At 41.2% G+C, this 19,254-nt stretch overlaps 1 protein-coding gene across 2 annotated transcripts in view; it reads right to left on the reverse strand.

The window, feature by feature from the left end:
- Positions 1 to 19,254, reverse strand: part of Trpc6 (transient receptor potential cation channel subfamily C member 6) — a 97,894-nt gene that overhangs the window by 21,230 nt on the left and 57,410 nt on the right. For both annotated transcript variants that reach the window (XM_051199137.1, XM_051199128.1), the window contains exons 3-5: positions 15,166 to 15,348; positions 12,788 to 12,952; positions 2,813 to 3,029 (exon numbers count right to left, since the gene is read on the reverse strand). In XM_051199137.1, the coding sequence (XP_051055094.1) occupies positions 2,813 to 3,029; positions 12,788 to 12,952; positions 15,166 to 15,348 (565 nt within the window). The remainder of the gene's footprint in view (positions 1 to 2,812; positions 3,030 to 12,787; positions 12,953 to 15,165; positions 15,349 to 19,254) is intronic.

Below are 19,254 nucleotides of genomic sequence, written 5' to 3' on the forward strand. Positions count from 1 at the left end.
AACATTGGTTTTCGGTTATTCAGCCTTGCCACAATCTCTTTAACATCTGTTTTATTCTTTAGCTTTCCCGTGTTGACCAAATGGAAATCACTCAGATTTGTTTTCTGTTAAAAAGAAAGAGCATGAGTCTTTTCCACCAGCACTGTAACACATCCAGTCTGTGACCTACATAGACTATTTCTCATTAATATTTCTAGAAGCCTCTGTGACTTTCCTGCAAGAACAAAAATGCAAGAAAATAAATAGTAATGTCAGAAACTGGGCCAGGAACCTCACATATTCTACATGTACATAGTTGTCTCTTTTGATTTAGTTTTGTTTTCTCTTCAAATAAACATTGTAACATAATTTCTGAAATAGAATACAAAGGTTAGCAGGACAGTTTTTCCATGGAAAATGCTTTTGTTCATAACAGTAAAGGTTAATTTAATATACTCAGTTTTGGTTTCTCATGGAAAAATTGTCTAATTCTATACTAAAAATCACATTACAGGAAAAAGAATTTTGATAAAGAATGAAATGGGCATTCATTATCTCTAATACTATCAATAAAACTTACTGTCTTTTCAAAATTATGTCTTGTATTTGAAGAGACGCTTTTTGTCTAATAGGAAACGCTGACTGTATATTTAAAACAGATAATACCTACTGAAAAGTTTCATTATTATCATAATTAGTTGAGACTCTTTGAGCCTGTCCTGTGCTTCTATTCCTATATTGTACATTTTTCTTATAGTAGTATACTAAAATCCCTCATAGCTCTTAGTGTAATAACACAGAGGTTATAAAATAGTATTAACTCTTAAGTCATAGGACAGAAATAAGATCCGTCTCTCCTAGTTTTGTTAATTAAATTAGAAAACAGTTAAAGGAAAGTCAAGTCCTGCCATGTGTCTTAGATCACTGTTATTGTAAGCAAAGCAAGGGAAATTCCCTTGAAACTTTTCTATGAAATGAAGTTTTGAATAACTCCATAGCTGTTGAATGATCATACTGTACTTGTCACACTACTTCCGAATATTTCCATTGATCATCTACTGGGCTCAAATATGAAGATGCCTAGAAGACATGGGTGCCCTAGAAGTGACATGAAATTGACTGCAGGTGTTTCTCTGGGCGACTAAGATGGACAGCTGATGGGGTAGACCTTACAGACTGTGGGAGGCGCTGTATGAAGAGCCTGGGAGTCTTCTCTTTATACTCCCCCACGTGGTTCCACTCGGAGTTCTATGCTCCACATAGCTCCACTCAGGGGATTCTGTGCACTCAAGGCCTTAAGGGTCACGTGGGAAGGAAGAATTTCTGGAAATTTATCTATGGCCAGGCTTATTCCAGGGGCATTCTTCCTATGACTCAGTTGCCATTTATCCCTGGAAATGCTAGGACATTAACCATACATTTAAGGAGAAGTTTGTAATGCTCTCCATCCTAAGCATAGACATCTCTACCCCAATCCTTTATGGGACAGTAACCACCTTCTATTCCACAACCCTCCCTGTAGACACATAGCTATTAGTAAGTTGTTCGCAGTTTAGCTTTCAAACCACTCCCCAGTCCTCTCCCACACATGCTGAACTCAGTTGACTCTTGTCATTAGATTCACCGAAGTTGGGCCCACCCACCTTCAAGCTTCCCTCTACCTCAAAACCACCGAGACATTTCTGAAACATGCTCGGAACACATCACCAGTCACAGGAAATCACCCTTGGCCATTTAATCACTCACATCCATCACCCACATCCATGGAGCCCCCAGGCCCCAGCTAGGACACACTCACAATATTTCAAGTGGTCCAGTCTTGTTATATATAGTTCCACATCTCAACACCTAATGCTTGCAGGCCTTCTGTGTCCTTATTCCCCAAATGCTTTGTCTGGCTAGCATGTCTTTATCTTCAAAGCCTTCACTGAGGGACTTCCCTGGTCCTTCTGCATCCTTCCTCACTGATACTCCAATGTCCAGTCTGTACTTCTGTAGCATCTTAGCAAGCCCCCCCACCGTAGCATTTTTTCATACATGAGATTTAACTATTGATTTTTTACATTTGTTTCTCAGATTACTTCCTTGAATGGAAATACCAAATCCCATTTAATTTATTATCCTTATTGCCCAATGGCAGTTCACTTTCTGTTGAATAAGTTTATTAATAAATATCCAAGTGAGACATGTTTCTTTGTATTTAGTGACAATCCGAAGGTATAAGTGGTTTCTAAGGACAAATCAAATCTTGTAGTACTTGCGATTGAATTCCTCATCTTTCACAAGCCACCCGAGGAAGTGAGCTACTTAATGTTCACATAATTCAATAAAATAGATGTGGTGTGTGTGTGTGTGTGTGTGTGTGTGTGTGTCAGACTGGAAATCTGAGATACAGAAACATTGTGTGACTTGATGTATGTCAAGGGCTTTGAACAACTCCTGGCACACAATAAATTTTCAATCAAAATGAATGGCTACTAGTTTTAGTTTCTATTAAATCCCAAGATAACAAAATATGGTTCTCATGCTTGAAATCAAAGCTATCCCAAACTGCACATGGGAGGTTTTGCTTATTGGTGGTGGGTTTGATTAAATCCTGCTGCTTTTCTTCATTTTGGGGGAGGCAATTCAATTATCATGGGGCATACAAAGAGACTGACATTGGTAATAAGGGCACCATAGCAACAGTGTAAGATCACAAAGGAAGTCACGGTGAGTGGAACACTGTTTCCTGCTGCACACACTTGTATAACCAATTGTGTGGAAGAATCGACAGGATTCAGGCCAATCACTAAGGCTGCAAAAAGGAACAAGACAGAAAATCAGTCTTTACCTATTACCCAGGATATAATGAGCATCTCCATCCATGAGAAACAGGATGTTTTCATCCTGAACAGCTGTCTCGCATTATCTGTGCTGGTTTCATTGGGGAGAAGCTTGGTGCCTTCAAATCTATCGGCTGCATTCATGACGAGCAGCCCCAGGAAAATGGTGAAGGAGGCTGCATGTGCCACAAACTTCATGAATGGTCCACGCATTATCTTCCCCATCTGCCACAACACACACCAACAGAAAACTTTTAATTTTGTTCTCCCTCTCTCATAAACATCTGCATATTCAATGTTCTCCTAAAACTGCCATACAGATTTTTGTGATTAGTGACAAAACAATAATGTTTATGCTGTTGTAAAAGTTTGGCAATGTTCTTCTACCTTCTGATATTTCTAATAATTGAAAACTAACTTCTCTATCAAGAATATTTAAATTCTCAAACTGGAGAGATGGCCCAACAATTAAGAGTGCTTGCTGCTCTTCCAGAGGACCCACATCCATATCCCAACAAGCTCATTGGGTGCATCACAACCACCTGTAACTCCATCTCCAGGGGATCCAGCGCCCTCTTCTGGTCTTCTTTGGGCACTCACACCTATATGGAAGACTTACCAAATGCACACAGACGCATAAATAAAATAAGCCTTTTAGGAAAGGAACATTGGAATTCTTGAGGTATTGCTAATGTTGGTTCAAATGCCGATGACACTTTGAGGATGCTCATGAGCAGCAAACTCATTTAGTGAGCCTAAAGCAGGAAAGCAGCAATGAAAACATTAAACAGGTCTGCACTATAGAGCTGGACCCTGAGTTTGTCTCATGTGTTTCGCAGGCATACATGGAGCTCAGGGCGATGCTGATGTCTTGTGGATACTACCAGGGCATGAAAGTCATGAAGATCAGCACAACATGTCCCCTGGAGGACAGGACATACTGGAGGCACAGGCTGAAGTGACTATGACTTTAAGTTCAGCATTTTGGGGTCAAGCCTTCATCTGATCCTTCATCATCTTGTTTGCTCGGTGACAGTGAGCACACTTCTTGCCTTACATGAAAACTGGATCCTTCTTATGAAATAGAGAGATGATAAGGCCTCCTTTGTGGCTACACTATTGGATCACTTTCTGTCTGAAATGTGCCCAGGCAGAGGGAGGAGCTAGATTATACCTCAAGGCTCTGGACATCCTCTAAAATGATAAATGAAACCCACCCAAATCAGGGATAAGCATATATAATACCCAATTCCTATGAAAATATGATGAAACACACCTTTTTGTACACTGAAAATTTTAAAAAGTTGGTGACTTTTAAAGCAAGCAGACAAATGAAAGCAAACAAAAAGTGAGTTCCCGGGAAGTTAGAACAGTTTATTTGAATCCCCAAATCCTTTATTATTACAGAAAACTGACCATGCTCTGGCTAGGTAGCCTTGAGTTGGATCCTGCAGCCTCTGCCATTGACTTCTAGACACGTGGGCATGTGCCACACCACACTCTTTAAAATGTGGAGACTTGAGTATGTCTCAATGGACTTGAAGAATTAAGGAGTTATTATAACAAATAGTTGGGGTTTATTTTTGTTTTATTTAGCAATAGGCTAGAAGGGATGGCAGAGTTGACATTCACAGACAACACACAGCAGTCATGAGGGGCCACAAGAGTAACAGGAAAGAGCCTGGAGGTAAAAGCTAGGGTGTTTAGGGGTCAGTCTTAGACCACTTCTGCTCAGTAGGCGTGGTTAGAGACAGAGGGAGGGACCCACTAGCTGATCCTTGACTGGCCTTGTTGTTTACTTTCCTTAACTAGCCAGGCTGTTGGCCAGGGTTTGCTTATCATGGTGTGCAAAACATTAGATGCAAGACCTCACTTTGAAACGGGAAACATTAAAACTGCTAGAAGAAAACATTGACAGTAACCTATAAGACATAGATGTAAGAAAGGACTTTCTGAACGTGCCTCCATTAGCCAAGTAATTAAGGCCAACAAATGACAATTTAGTGAAGAGCAACTCACAGAATGGGAGTCTTTGCCAGCTGTATACCTGACAAAGGATTAATGTCCAGAATAAACAAAGAACACAGAAAACAAATGTATTCATTCAATATTTAGAAAACTACAAACAATATTTTGTCTATGTATTATCCATGAATTAATGTATTCCACTCTTCTATTTTTATACCAATCCCAGAGAGCAACTCATTGCCTATGGATTTTTCAATATTTTTTCTATAGTTCACCAAATGCCAAATTTAAAACCCATAATAACTTCTTGTCCTTAAGAAATTGACCAATGATTTCTTGACAATAAGTATTAAGTATTTAAAATAAAATAAAATAAAGAACACGGTAAACAAAGAGTCAAGGAAACAAATAGCATTATACAGAGTAAGCAGGTTGTGTTTATGTATTTAGGAATATATATCAACTAAGGGTCAAATTTGAAAAAGGAAAAATAGCAATGAGGGGCATGTGGAAATGTTTGGAGGGAGGAAAAGATGGAGGGAAATTATGTATTATAATCTCAAAACATCTTTTAAAAAGTTTAAAATGGGCTTGGGACGTAAACAAATAGTTCTTCATAGAAGAAATAGCTAAGAAATAGCTCAAAACGTGTTTATCACTTAGGGAAAGGGAAATATAAAAACTTTGAGCTTTCATAGTATCCTAGTCAAAATGACTAAGATCAACAAAAGTATTTACAATAAATGCTAGCAAGTTTGTAAAGAAAGAGAAACCTTCAATCTCTGTTGACAAGGCTGATGACTGATACAACCTCCCTGGAAATCAGTATGGAGAACCCCTAAAACACTAAAAGTAAATCTATCATGTGGCACAGCTTGGCATACCACTCCTTAGCATATGCCCAAAGAACTCAACATCCTACATCACAGAAGCCTGCTCAGAAATGTATACAACCACCTAATTCACAATAGCCATGAAATGAAGAGAATAAGTCTAAATATAATTCAACAGGTAAATTGATAACAAAAATTTGGCATGTATGCACAATGTAAAGAAAAATGAAATCATGCAATTTGCTGATAAATGGATGGATCTGGAAATTATTCTATTGAGTGAAGTAATCTAGACCCAGAAAGACAAGAATTGCATCTACCTTCCCTAGCTCCAAATACTTAGATGTGAGTATACAACACTGAGTAACCACAGAAAATAGGAACATATAAGGAAATCATGGGGGTCTTGAGAGGGGACTAGCAGAACATGGATAATATGAAATGGGAAGCAGGAAAAAGGGCTCCAACTGGAGAGGACAGAAGGAGGACAATACAATAACACCAAAGATATTTGATGTAGCCTCAAGGAATCATACTGTTTTAATACACCAAAATTACACTATATATACAACATATAGGAAATTATGCCAATATGTGACCTGAGCTGACAATACTCTCCACAAGAACCATACACTAAGAAAAACCCAAGTAATCAAGCACAAGAAATCACTTTTTGAATGCTTAGTCAAAGTAGCCTCAGCTTTTTCTCCAAACTGTATATAGGTCAGAGATGTAGTATTTGGTTGCCTCTCAGAGACTGAGGGTAGTCCCTACGAAGACAACCCATACTTAGAACACAGGACTTGGATGATGATTCAAGCTGCGTCTGACCTGAAAAGCCTCTTGTCTTGGGTGTAGCTTCCGTGGTACCAGAGACTATTGCACAGGCTGCCATGAGAGGGAAGCAATTAAACAGTCCTACCAAACAGCAATACCTATGGACCATGACAGCTACCAGAGAGACAAGACATCGGTAAAGATGCAGTAGGTGGCACTCACGTGTTGGCAATAGCCAACAACTATCTAATTAGAATTAAGACCCACTCCAGAAGAGAAGAATCATGCCTAATACTAGAAACCTGGCCAACTTGCCACAGCTTTTCATGGGTCACGAAGGCCAGACTTTCTTAGACAGTCATTATTCCTTACGCCATTATAATTGTATCTTTATACCCACAGATAAGTGTAGCCTGCCATCCCTCATGAAAGAAGTCTTTCTTTACAGTAACCAGAGACCGTCACAGAGAGCCATTACTGGACACAACACAGAAATCAACAGATATACTGTAAAGGTCAGAACACAGAAAGTCTGTTGTAAAAGACCCTTTTCTAGAAATGGCTGCATAAACAAAAAAAAAAAAAAAAGAAATGGCAATAGACGAAGAACTATAGGCAAGTATTGAGTGCTGTGAGGAGAGTTAGCATCCCTCAGGATGAGGCCCCCACAAAAGACTCAACATGCTGTATTTCTACATATTTGTGTATATGCATACATACATATAAATGTATGTAACAATAATAAAGAAAAAGAGGCCATCAGTTTAAGAGATGTGGGATCATAGGAAGTGTTCAGGTAGGGTGGTTGGGAATGGTTGGAGAGAGAAAGGGAATGGGAGAAATCAATGTAACTCTATTTCAACCAAAAACTTCCTTTAACAAAAGAAAAATTACGTATTTAAAATCATTTAAAAGAAGTGCTTTGCCCCTAAGCATTATGTGCCACGGCCTTCTAGGTTTTCATCCTCATGCACCTGAGAGAAACAAGGCCTTTGTGAAGATGTGGAGTCCTAAAATCCCATCTATATTTTTGTGGCTATATAAGAAAATGTAAAATATTTTAAACAAAAGCATCAGGTTAGCCAAAAATACCTCTCACTATTAAAATAACTTATCTGTATGGCCTAGGAATAATGTTTAGCTTGTTGCTAGTGAGAAAAGTTACACACTTTATCATCAAGATTCTAAGGATAAAAAACAGCCAACAAAACAGATTTTTAGATATGAGGAAAATGCTTTATAATGCCTGTTTTAGGTGATCCTACATTCAAAACACCTGGACAAAGCAGCCTTGCAGATTACAGCCAGGATTTCTGCATCTTCTTAGAATCCCCCATGACAGCGCCCCTTACCAGCAGAAAGTAGTTTGGAAAGAACAATGCCCAAATTCCTAAATATTGTCTATAAATGTTTGTTTTCATTTAAATGTACTTGGTTATATAAAATAAATAAATAAATAAATAAAAATAATGCCTGTTTTATCTGTTCCTACCTCCATGTTTACAAGCCAGGGTTGATAATGCCTGTTTAACCTGTGCTTGCCTCTGTGTTTGTAAACCAGGGTTGAAAACAGATGCCAGAAAGAATCATCACCAGGGAATAGTGAAGGAAATCAGATAATTAAGGTTCAATTGAAATTTGAGAACTGTGTAAACCTGAGGCAAACCACAAATAGTCAAAGCTTAAGAAGCTAGAAAAGGTATCATGATTTTTACTCACTGCTTACAAGAAAAGGACATTATTCACTTCTACAAAATTGTCACAGGACCAATCTCCAAAATATACAAAGAACTCAAGAAACTAGACACCAAAAACAATTTTAAAAAAGTCCAATTAAAAATGGGAGTACAGATCTAAACAGAGAACTCTCAACACAAAAATCTCAAATGGTCAAAAGAAATGCTTGGCATCCGTAGTCATCAGAGAAATCAAAACAACTCTGAGATACCATCTCATACCTGTCAGAATGGCCAAGATCAAAAACACCAATGACAGCTTTTGCTGGAGAGGATGTGGAGAAAGGGAAACACTCCTCCAGTGTTGATGGGAGGGCAAACTTGTACAGCCACTTTGCTAATCAGTATGGTGGTTTATCAGAAAATTGGGAATCAATCTACATCAAGACCCAGCAATGCCACTTGTGGGCATATACCCAAAGGATGCGCACTCACACCACAAGGACATTTGCTCAGTTATGTTCATAGCAGCATTATTCATAACAGCCTAGATGCTCCTCAACCAAAAAGATGTATAAAGAAATTATGGTACATTTACACAACGGAGTACCACTCAGTGAAAAAGGAAAAAAAGAAAAGAAAATATATCTTGAAATTTGCAGGCAAATGGATAGAACTGGGAGAAAAATATATAATCCTGAGGTAGGTAACCCAGACCCATAAAGACAAATACAATATGTACTCACTCATAACTGGATAATAGACATAAAGCAAATGATAATGAGCCTACAGTCCACAACCCCAGAGAATCTACAGACCCTAGGAAAGACATGCATGGATTTGCCTAGGAAGGGGAAAATGACAAGATCTCCTGAGTAAATTGGAAGCATGGGGGCAGGGGGAAGGGGGGAGGGAAGGGGAGAGGTGAAAATTTTATAGCTCACTAAAAACAAGAAAGGGAGGGAAGGAGGGATAGAAATGAAGAAAGAAAACAAAGAAGCAAGAAAGAAAGAGAAAAAGAAATAAAAAGGAAAAGAAAGAAACAAACAGAAGTCATCACAGACAGGGCGGTGGTAGCACACACCTTTAATCCCAGCACTTGGGAGGCAGAGGCAGGCGGATGTCAACAAGATCAAGGACAGACTGGTCTACAAAGTGAATTCTAGGACTGTTAACACCAAGAAATCTTTTCTCAAAAATCAAACAAACATGTTGTCACCATTGCATGACCACAGAGTGAGCAGTAGGATGATTCAGACACTGTGCTCCAACTCTTGAAGACTTGGGAAAGTAGAAGCGTGGTATACTATACACACAGATGCAGAGGAGGGCTAGCTAGAACACACACTGGCAAGAAACCCTAACTCAAAAGGAAAGAGAAGATAGAGGACGTTGAAAAAGAATATGAGAATTCAGCAGTTAGCTGTAAACCATATTTCTTAAAAGTTAGTCCTAGGCCTGCCGACTATCAGCTGCAACTCTGGGCAGATTCCCTATGCTTATGTGCTCTGAGCTGTAGAATTGGATGTCAGCATGAGACTCCACTCTTCTGGAGGCCTTTTCTTAGCGTCTGGCTATGACGTGTGTTTGGGGAATATTTTGTACTATTACTACTGGAAGGGACTGGGGGCTTTAAGTATTGAGTAATGCAGAGCTTTCAAATCTTACACTAAGGTATGGATGGGGAGGGGTAAAAAGGGACTAAGATTTATTATATAAATATCTGAAACTGTGAAACAAGAAAATTTAAATTTAAGAAGAACTTGTCATTCCTATGAAAAGGGGGAGTGGTGCTGTCAAGGTGGCTGGGGGGGTAAAAAGTTTTTAGGTCTTTGCTGTTCAAACCTGATAACCCGAGCTCAATCCCTGGAACCCACATAAAGGTGACAGGAAGGAACAAACTCCACAAAGCTACCCTCTGACCTCCTGACATGTTCTATGACATAGACACGCGCGCGCACGTGCGCGCACACACACACACACAGAGAGAGAGAGAGAGAGAGAGAGAGAGGGAGAGAGAGGGGGGAGAGAGAGGGAGAGAGAGAGAGGGAGGGAGAGAGAGGGATGATAAAGGCTTTTCAAGTAATTGTCACGGGAATACAACTTTCTATAAGAACACCTGCACTATAAATACCATTTCTATACTTTTGTTTGTGAGCCTAGCCTTTAACAGCAGAACCATCTCTCCAGCCCTAAATACCATTTCTAATAGATCTATTATTATTAATGTTATCAATGTGTACTTTGTATATGGTCAAGTTTGGGTTTTATGCATTACATTATAAGGAAGAAATTTCATGGCTATGAATTTTACTTTCATGAGAAAATGCAATGTATCCAGCAGCCCCTAACATCATTACTATAACTAGTCAGGAAGTTCCCATTTTGTAAGAGGCTTTGTACAGGCATGCTAACATGAGTCAGTATGAGGTCCCTCAGTGACTAAAATGCTGGCAGTGTCCCTGGGCGATAAGACAACATGCTAGAAATGAGGACAAGTGTTCTCTCCCTCATAGCAAATGCCTAGAATCAGTCCAGCCTGTGTCAAAGAACTGCACTGGTCACGTGATGTATCTACCCAGCACACAAAACAGGCCCATAAGACATTTATCATTGAATTATTTCAGTCAAACTCTCAGATTCGTAACTTGCACCAAATTAGAAAGGTGGCTTCAAAAATACAAAGAAATGTTTGCTAGCAATGCAGCCTCTGAATTTATATTCCTGTTAGCAGAATGATAAGCTGCTGTTTCCCAGGCTTAGTATAGGGGACCTGTAGGTCCAGCTATGGGGCACTTTCACTGGAGGATTGCAAGTTCAAGGCCTGAATGGGCAACTTGGTGAGACTCTATCTCAAACAATTCAAAGAAAGTTAAAGACATAGCTCAATGGTAGAGTGCTTGCCTAGCATGTCCATGGTTCTAAATTCAACACCCAGTCCTAAGAAGGAAGTCTCCAGTCTACTTGAACTTTCACCAGAAAAGTAAGGCTCAGTTTTCAGCAAAGCCTGGGCAAACAGTTTATGTCAGAAAGCTGGAGATCATTGGTGCACATCCCTAGTGTGCTTTCTCCCTGATGCAGCTACCCTTTACTGAAACAAGCCTCAGACAGGCCTCATGGCAGCATCCACAATCTTGTTCTCTGGTCATATGAGGCAATATGCATACAAAATGATTCTCTCGTCTCAAAAACTATCTCAGGAGAAACAGAGAAAAGAATAACGATTGAATTTAGGAAGCCTTTGACAGATGAGCTCAATAAAGATAGGACTTCATTAAAATGTATAAGATTGTGTGCATTTATATGCCTAGAGGAAAAAAAATAAGAAAATAATAGAGTGATAGTTTATTACACACATAAATAGTGCCAGTATTCTGTTTCAGGTGAATTTTCTGGGTGTTTTTGTTTGTTTGTCTGTTTGTTTCCCATTGGAAATAAGCAATATAAAAAAGAATACGAGTCTGAGGAGTGCTTGTCCCTATATAGGACATTTATATCGCACTGACACCTGATAGAAAGGGAGAACAGTGTGTTTGAGGGAGAGAGGGTGAATTACTGTAGCTAGAGTGTGTCTTCATGACAGAGTCATTGCACACATGAGCTCAAAGTGGCTGTGCAGCTTGCACAAGACCTGCACAAAACAAGCCCGATGAAACTTCAACATGTGGCTGGGGTGGTAGCAGAATGTCACAAAGTCCCATGGAAGCTGAAGAGCTATTGGCTGCTGGGAGTGGAATAATGCATTTGTTTTCAAAGATGGAGACACTAAGAGGCTGCCCATGCTCCAGCAGACAGCCTACACCAGTGCTCCAGGAGACAGCCTACACCAGTGCTCCAGCAGACAGACTACACCTGAGCTCCAGGAGACAGCCTACACCTGAGCTCCAGGAGACAGTCTACACCCGAGCTCCAGGAGACAGTCTACACCCGTGCTCCAGGAGACAGCCTACACCCGAGCTCCAGGAGACAGTCTACACCCATGCTCCAGCAGACAGACTACACCCATGCTCCAGGAGACAGACTACACCCATGCTCCAGGAGACAGACTACACCCGTGCTCCAGGAAACGGCCTACACCCGTGCTCCAGGAGACGGCCTACACCTGAGCTCCAGGAGACGGCCTACACCCGTGCTCCAGGAGACAGCCTACACCGTTGCTCCAGGAGACAGCCTACACCCATGCTCCAGGAGACGGTCTACACCGGTGCTCCAGGAGACAGCCTACACCTGAGCTCCAGGAGACAGACTACACCCGTGCTCCAGCAGACAGACTACACCCATGCTCCAGGAGACAGCCTACACCGGTGCTCCAGGAGACAGCCTACACCGGTGCTCCAGGAGACAGCCTACACCAGTGCTCCAGGAGACAGCCTACACCCATGCTCCAGCAGACAGACTACACCCATGCTCCAGGAGACGGCCTACACCTGTGCTCCAGGAGACAGCCTACACCGGTGCTCCAGCAGACAGACTACACCCGTGCTCCAGGAGATGGCCTACACCCATGCACATACTGGCAGCTCTAAATGAATTATGTGGGTTTTAAAAAAAGCTGGTAGGGCATAGTTGTGGTGTATGTAGAAAGGCATGGAGGCGTATTTGTTGAAATTCTCAAGCAGAAAGATTATTTAAACCTGTGTACTTCAATAAGATTTTTGTTTTGGAGCTGGAACTTTGCCAGCCAACCAGAATTTCAACTGCAAATGGGTAGCAGGCCTCGAAGACATACCTTGCTGCACGGAGCGCACCAGTAGATGAGAGCCAGGATGGGCAGTCCAATGGCAACCGCGAGGACCACAAGAAACTTGACTGCCATGGTCTGCTGCCGTAAACCAGAGAGGTTCTCATACCAGATGGAGAGGAGCTGTTGCTGGCAGTTGGGATGAGCTACAAACTGGCGGTGAGGCAGCATACGACAAACAGTTTGATTAAAGACAGGTGAAGCACAGGCTATCCTCTGGAGTCTAACACTTCTTTCTATGTGTTCCCATGAAAATGTGATTAGAATTAAGGAAGAAACAAGAAAGCTAACCGAAGGCATCAATCACTGCAGTTCTGAATCTCTTCCATAGTGTTCAAATATTCCTGTTGAGCAGCTCTCCCCTGTAACTACTGGCCTCTCTTTCAAAGCACAGACACTGCTTCGGTTCTTAACAGTACAGAGAAATTCTCAAGCATTTTCTGCACAGGTGTTTTTATGACCTAACTTTTTAAGCAAGTAAGAGCAAGATTAAGGTCATCCTAACTTAGAGTTGGAAATATTGTTAATTTATAAAGATTTGTGTTTAAGTTTATGCCTGTGTGTGTGTGCATGTCTGTGAATGTGTATGCATACATGCCTGTGAGTGTGTGTATATGCATGCCTGTGTACATGTGTGTGAGTGTGTATGCATGCACACATGTGCATATGTGCATCCTTGATTCCAAATGCATTCAGAACCAGAAGAGGGGGATCAGATCATCAGACTCCTTAGAAGCTGCACTATAGGCAGTACATTAGCCATCTGATATGATGGTAGGAACTGGATTTGGTTATTTTGTAAAAACAGTGTGTGCTCCTAACTTCTGAGCCATCTCTCCAGCCCCAAATTACTGCTCAACGCAAACCTCATCTGCCCTTCACTGATGCGGAATGCTGTGTTTCCTACAGAGATAGCGCTCTGCACCTGTGTCAATTCTGCCCATCCAGCTCCACTGGGAACCCCCCACCCCCGCCCTGTGCTATCTCCTTTAACCTCTCAATTATAATGTTTCTACAATTCTTTATTCTCACACATTTAATTTGAATAATGTGTTTTCCTGATATTTATTTATATTCTATACAAGAGCAGTTAACTCTAGTCAATATACAAAAACACAATATTCTAAAATAAAATTGCATAAGAAAAACACCGGGTTATGTAAGAAACAAACAAACAAATAAAAAACTTCAGCTGAGTCTTATGGATGGCAAAGACAATGATAGCAACGCCTACAGATCATCTATCTGTTCAGAATGGCTGAGTCTGAGAACAGTCACTGTGGGGAGGGGTGAGCCCTCTCTCACCACTGCTGGACCTGGGAACTGGATCTATCTTTCAGAGGAAAAGTTACAAAATATTCTGAAATGTAATAAAAAATAACACTTAAAGAAAAATTGTACCATATTAATTTCACATCCAAGAATTATTTGCAGATTTAAAACAAGTAAGCCATTTAAAGATGTCTACTATATAAAAATAGTCAAAATGTCTTAATGGCCAAAGGCTTTGGAAACAGAATAAGCATCATTGCACAGTACACTGATTCCATGAATAGAACAACAGTGAATGGTGTGAGAAGAAGCCCGGACGAGAGTTTGTGGAAGGAAACGGCAATGCTTGGTTACTCTGTGCATTTCACTGGACAGACTAAGAGGTAGCTGAGCTGTACTGGATAATTTCCATGAACATATATTGCTTTTTTTTTTTTTAACTTTTTAGTGGCTGGAGAGATGGCTCTGTGTTTAAAAGTACTTGCAGCTCTTTTAGAAGAACAGAGTTCAGTCCCAGTACACACACACACACACACACACACACACACACACGCACACACGCACACACGCACACACGCACACACGCACACATGCACAGATACATACACTTTAAAAATCCTCATGCCTTAGCAAAGTGGTCAGAAGAGTAGGGATCACTCTCTAAAAAAGAATATAAAAAGTATTCTACAAAGACCCTGGAATGATTTAACCCAAAAAAATGAAATTGAAGCAGCTGTTCCAAATCGGAAACCAGAAAGTGATTGGAAAAAACAGAGGTATCTGAAATACCGTAACTAAGTTTGTTCCCTTCATAAAGAAAATGCCTTAGGGTTTCCATGTGTGGAGTCATTGTTGTTACCGAGTTTTGTATTTTGTTGTTGTTGTTTTGCAATACAGGGTCTCCCTGGGTTTTAATGACTGACGAGCCCTGTGTTCCATGCCTCACTGGATGCATCCAGTTCCTTGAGATGCCTCCTGACGCACTTGCTGGTTAGAAAACCCCAGCTCTATCCAACCCTGCCAAACTTTCATGCTTATTTGAATGTCCGCCCAGACGAACTGACGTAACCAGGGGACCTCACGCCCAACCTTACTTTTTTTACTTCATATTTAATGGCAAGTTTTAACCGGCTGAGATTTGGACGGCCGAGGTCCCCAGGCTGGCGAGTCTCTGCGTCCCCGTTCAGGATGGCCTCCACTTCTTCCGTGTTTCTGCAGAGATCCAGGAGACCAACCACAAAATCTTTGCACTGCATGGACAGCTTCCTGTAGTCATTCTAGAGAAGATACACGCAGTTAAAACAAGGACAAACTGGCTCGTTTTGCCTTGCTTGGCCTACGTTTTCAGATAATTGAGGGATTGTACATTCCAAGAAGAAAAAAAAAAACATCAAATTTTAGGTTTGCAATACCTGAGAGGGTCTCACACTGTAGCTAGGCAACAGAAAACTGACTGCTCTCAAATTTACAGCGACCCTTCCCCCTTAGTTTCCCAAGTGTGGTGGTTAGGACGAGCCCATGCCCAGCTTAGTTTCACTGTATTTTATTTTAAATACATTTCATTATCTTTTAGCTGTCTGCCCCCTGAGGTATTTTATCACCATGAAGGTTTTTCTCAAGACTCTAGAATAATGATATTTGCCCAAAGAACCACCAAAGTTATTTTGAAAGATTTTGTTGCACCAAACTGGCCAACTGATCTGTGAGAAATAAGACAGAGCCAATTTTCTCAGCAACATGACTACAGTGCTTTGCATAGATCCTGCCCTATATGGTCGAACTTCACCATTAAGTTCTAAAATATGTACTTGATAGAACATTGGCAGACTGTGTGCTGTGTTGACACCCCTGAGACCCGGAGCATCTAAAAAGACAACATGAAAAGCAAGCATGTGACAGTTACCTGCGTCTTCCTCCCTTCCTCCCTCCCTCCCTCCCTTCCTCCCTCCCTCCCTCCCTAGTTCCTGTTCGCTCTTTCTTTATTTTATTTTTTAGAGTGATTCACAAGTACGTCAAGATGGCCTTGAACCCTTTCCTTTTGCTTCTGCCTCTCAGGTGTTGGGAATACAGACTATCAACTAACTTTTTAAGGAATTGTTATTTCTTACATTAGGGATCAAGCACAGGCCCTTTAGATGGTAAAGTGGGGAAAACCCTGAAGAAACCTGTGATTCTGGGTACCAGTTGGCAAGCTCGTATTTTAGCCACGCTGCTCTGGAGCACAGCTTGATAAGCGATACATGCAAAACAACTTTGTAATATGCACCAAGTGACCCTCAAGAGGGCTCAGTGACATTGAAATTGGTCCTCCTTGACCAGCTGCAGCAGAGTGAGGAGGAAAACATTCTACACACCAGGACCAGGCTAGATGCCACAGTCTGGCTAAGCTAGAGGATTTCAAAGGGAGAATACACCGAAGATCAGGATCAGGGCAGAGGCTTGTCCTCCAGATGATGGCAGGTGCCCGATATAGTTTGGGAACAAGTTTCAGTCTGGGCATACTGACCACAGCTCTGATATGAGGACAAGTGATAAGTGGGTACTGCCCTATGGGAAATGTAAAGATAAATCATACACACTCTCAAGTAAGAATTAAGGAAAGACACTTCCCACATGCTGCTAATTTTGCTGTGTGTTCAGCCTCAGCAGCAGCCCATTTTACTTGTTGCAGCCTTTAATGACCAGGGTTTATTCTTGCAGGTCCCATTCTAGCTATGAAGTTGAAGGAGCATGGAAGGACACACACACAAAACCTCTTTCTCTGACTGAACTCTCATGGGCCTAAATTCTGTTGGAAGGAGACTTCCTCTATCCATCCATTGCATTTGCAGGAAATGCAAAAGGAAAACACATTGCCATGAACACAAATGAGACACAGGCAGAATTTTGCTGCATTTGTTTCTTTACGCTTCTGTGTCTCTTCAACAGGATCACATATTTTCCCATTTTTATTTAATTAAAGCATAATAATGTAATTCCTCACCCTCTCCCATTTCCTACCCTTCCTACTTACCCTTCATACTTCCTCCCAAATTCATGGTGCATTAACCATTGTTATTACATGCACTAAAAGAATAAAAACATAATCACAGCCTGGTGGATCAGCTCTGTGTTGCCTGTATGTATGTTTCTAGGGCCAAAGAATTTTTATTGCAGAACCAACCAAGGAGGCTCATTCCCAAACCCTCTCTCCACAGTTGTTAATCTGTGAGCTGGTTTTGGTAGAATGGTCATTTCCCCATATTGATTCTACCAATCCACGAGCATGAATGGTTTCATTTTCAAGTGTCTCCCTCCATCTCTTTCTTCAGATAGTTCAAGTTTTCTGTGTAGAGATCTTCCACCTCCTCGAATAGGATTGTTCCTAGAGGTCTTCTGAGACTATTATGAATGGAAGCCTGTGGACGATCTACTTCTCAGCACACTTCTCATTGGTATACATGGAAAGGCTACTTTTTGTGAGATGATCTGAGTGTCTTTCCAGACGAGTGCTGTGTCTGACTTCTCATTTGAGTCTACACAAGCTGGCGTAGTATGGGGCATACAATATACAATCAGCACACTCTGCTGGTACATGTAAAGGAATGTGGAAGGATATAAAGCATAGCTGTATCTGAATTCCTGCTTACTGCTTAATAGATACACGAGGTAGAACACAGCAGCTCATTGTCTGGTTTAGTGAGTGCTATTCTGTCATAAAAGTAGAATAAGAATCATGTAAAATAATTCATAAATCTCAACAAGAATACATTTTCTCCTTCCTCTTTAGTCTGGGCTTTAGCTCTATGCTCTGGTGCTGTGACTCTGCCTCGCAGGCTGTATCTCAAGGAAGTGGCACCCTTTGTTTCCCTATAAGGTCTGATAGTAGCCACACCACTTAGTACTAACAAATGCTACTTTTCAACCCAACCAGTTTCTTGGAAGATACTTATCTTGTCAAGCAGGCAAGTGGCCTGACATTTTCTAACATTATACAGCAGAACATGGCAGTGACTTAAAAATAGACATGACAGTAGTTTCTCTGCCTGCTCATTCTCTTTTCTGCATCAGGGGCATCTGGAGGGCCATGTGCATGTCACTGCATGGCCCTCTAGGGAGGCACAATGAAGCGGGAAATGCTGCAGAAGAACTTCCTCTTCACAATACAAGAATGCTCAGCCCTTGCTGCTTAAAGGAAATGAATGAGGAGCTGGGGGACATTAAAGGGACCGCTGCATCACTACAAGAAACCTAAGGGGTAGAGGAGTCCACAAAGGAGTTTATAGACACGTGGCTCACAGAAACACATCGAGGCACAAAAGGAAATAAGGGCACTGGGGATGTGTGTGTGTTGACAAGGCCACCCTGCCCTGATGTCTTTGACCTCTCTCACCCCTGCTTTAAGCTTTGACTTCATCCAGGAAAATTGGCTCTTCTATAGTATTAACACAAAACTTCTGCATTTCCATTTTTGTTTTGTTCGTTTGTTTGTTGCTTGCCTGTTTACTGGTTTTGTTTCTGCTGCCAAGGCTCTACTCTGATTTTAAGATTACAATAGTCAAGATATCACATTACTCTTTAAGGCCAATTCCTGAAGTTATTTCATTCCTTTACAGAATGAAATATCAAGTAATATGAGATCTTCCTCTGATAATTAATCTGTCTCTGTGAACCCTGGGGGTGTTCTGTGTCTCTCCACATTCCATTGGCTGCTGAAGAGAAAGATCCATGGTAGAATGCATGTAGATTAGTGCTAAAATACTATCAGTGGACATGTGTGGTTAAGTGTAGCAGTGGGAATTAAATATACTGCCTCTTTGTTTACCACCATTGCCAAAGAGCACACCTTTCTTGAGTGAGAGGCCAGCTAGAGTGAGGGATGTAAGGTATCAACAATGACCACTGAATGCAGAGGCATCAACATGACTCATCCATGGCCTTTACCTTCTGAAGTTTCAGATCCCGGTTAATAATGGTCAGAATAAAATCAATGGATGGACAATTCTAGAAACAGAGATCTCCAAGTTTCAAATTGTGTGTATATCATGGTAGTGGGGTGAATTCTTTTATCTATGCAGTTTTACCTTCCCTGTGTCCTGTGTTCAACAATAATGACATCAGGAAGCTACCCAGGGGAGACTGGACTGCAGTGTCCCAAGGTGTGTGGTATAGAGACCACCTTCTCAAGGCACACAGAATAGAGA

Source organism: Phodopus roborovskii, unplaced genomic scaffold (assembly GCF_943737965.1).
Source record: "Phodopus roborovskii unplaced genomic scaffold, PHOROB, whole genome shotgun sequence".
Classification (NCBI taxonomy): domain Eukaryota; kingdom Metazoa; phylum Chordata; class Mammalia; order Rodentia; family Cricetidae; genus Phodopus; species Phodopus roborovskii.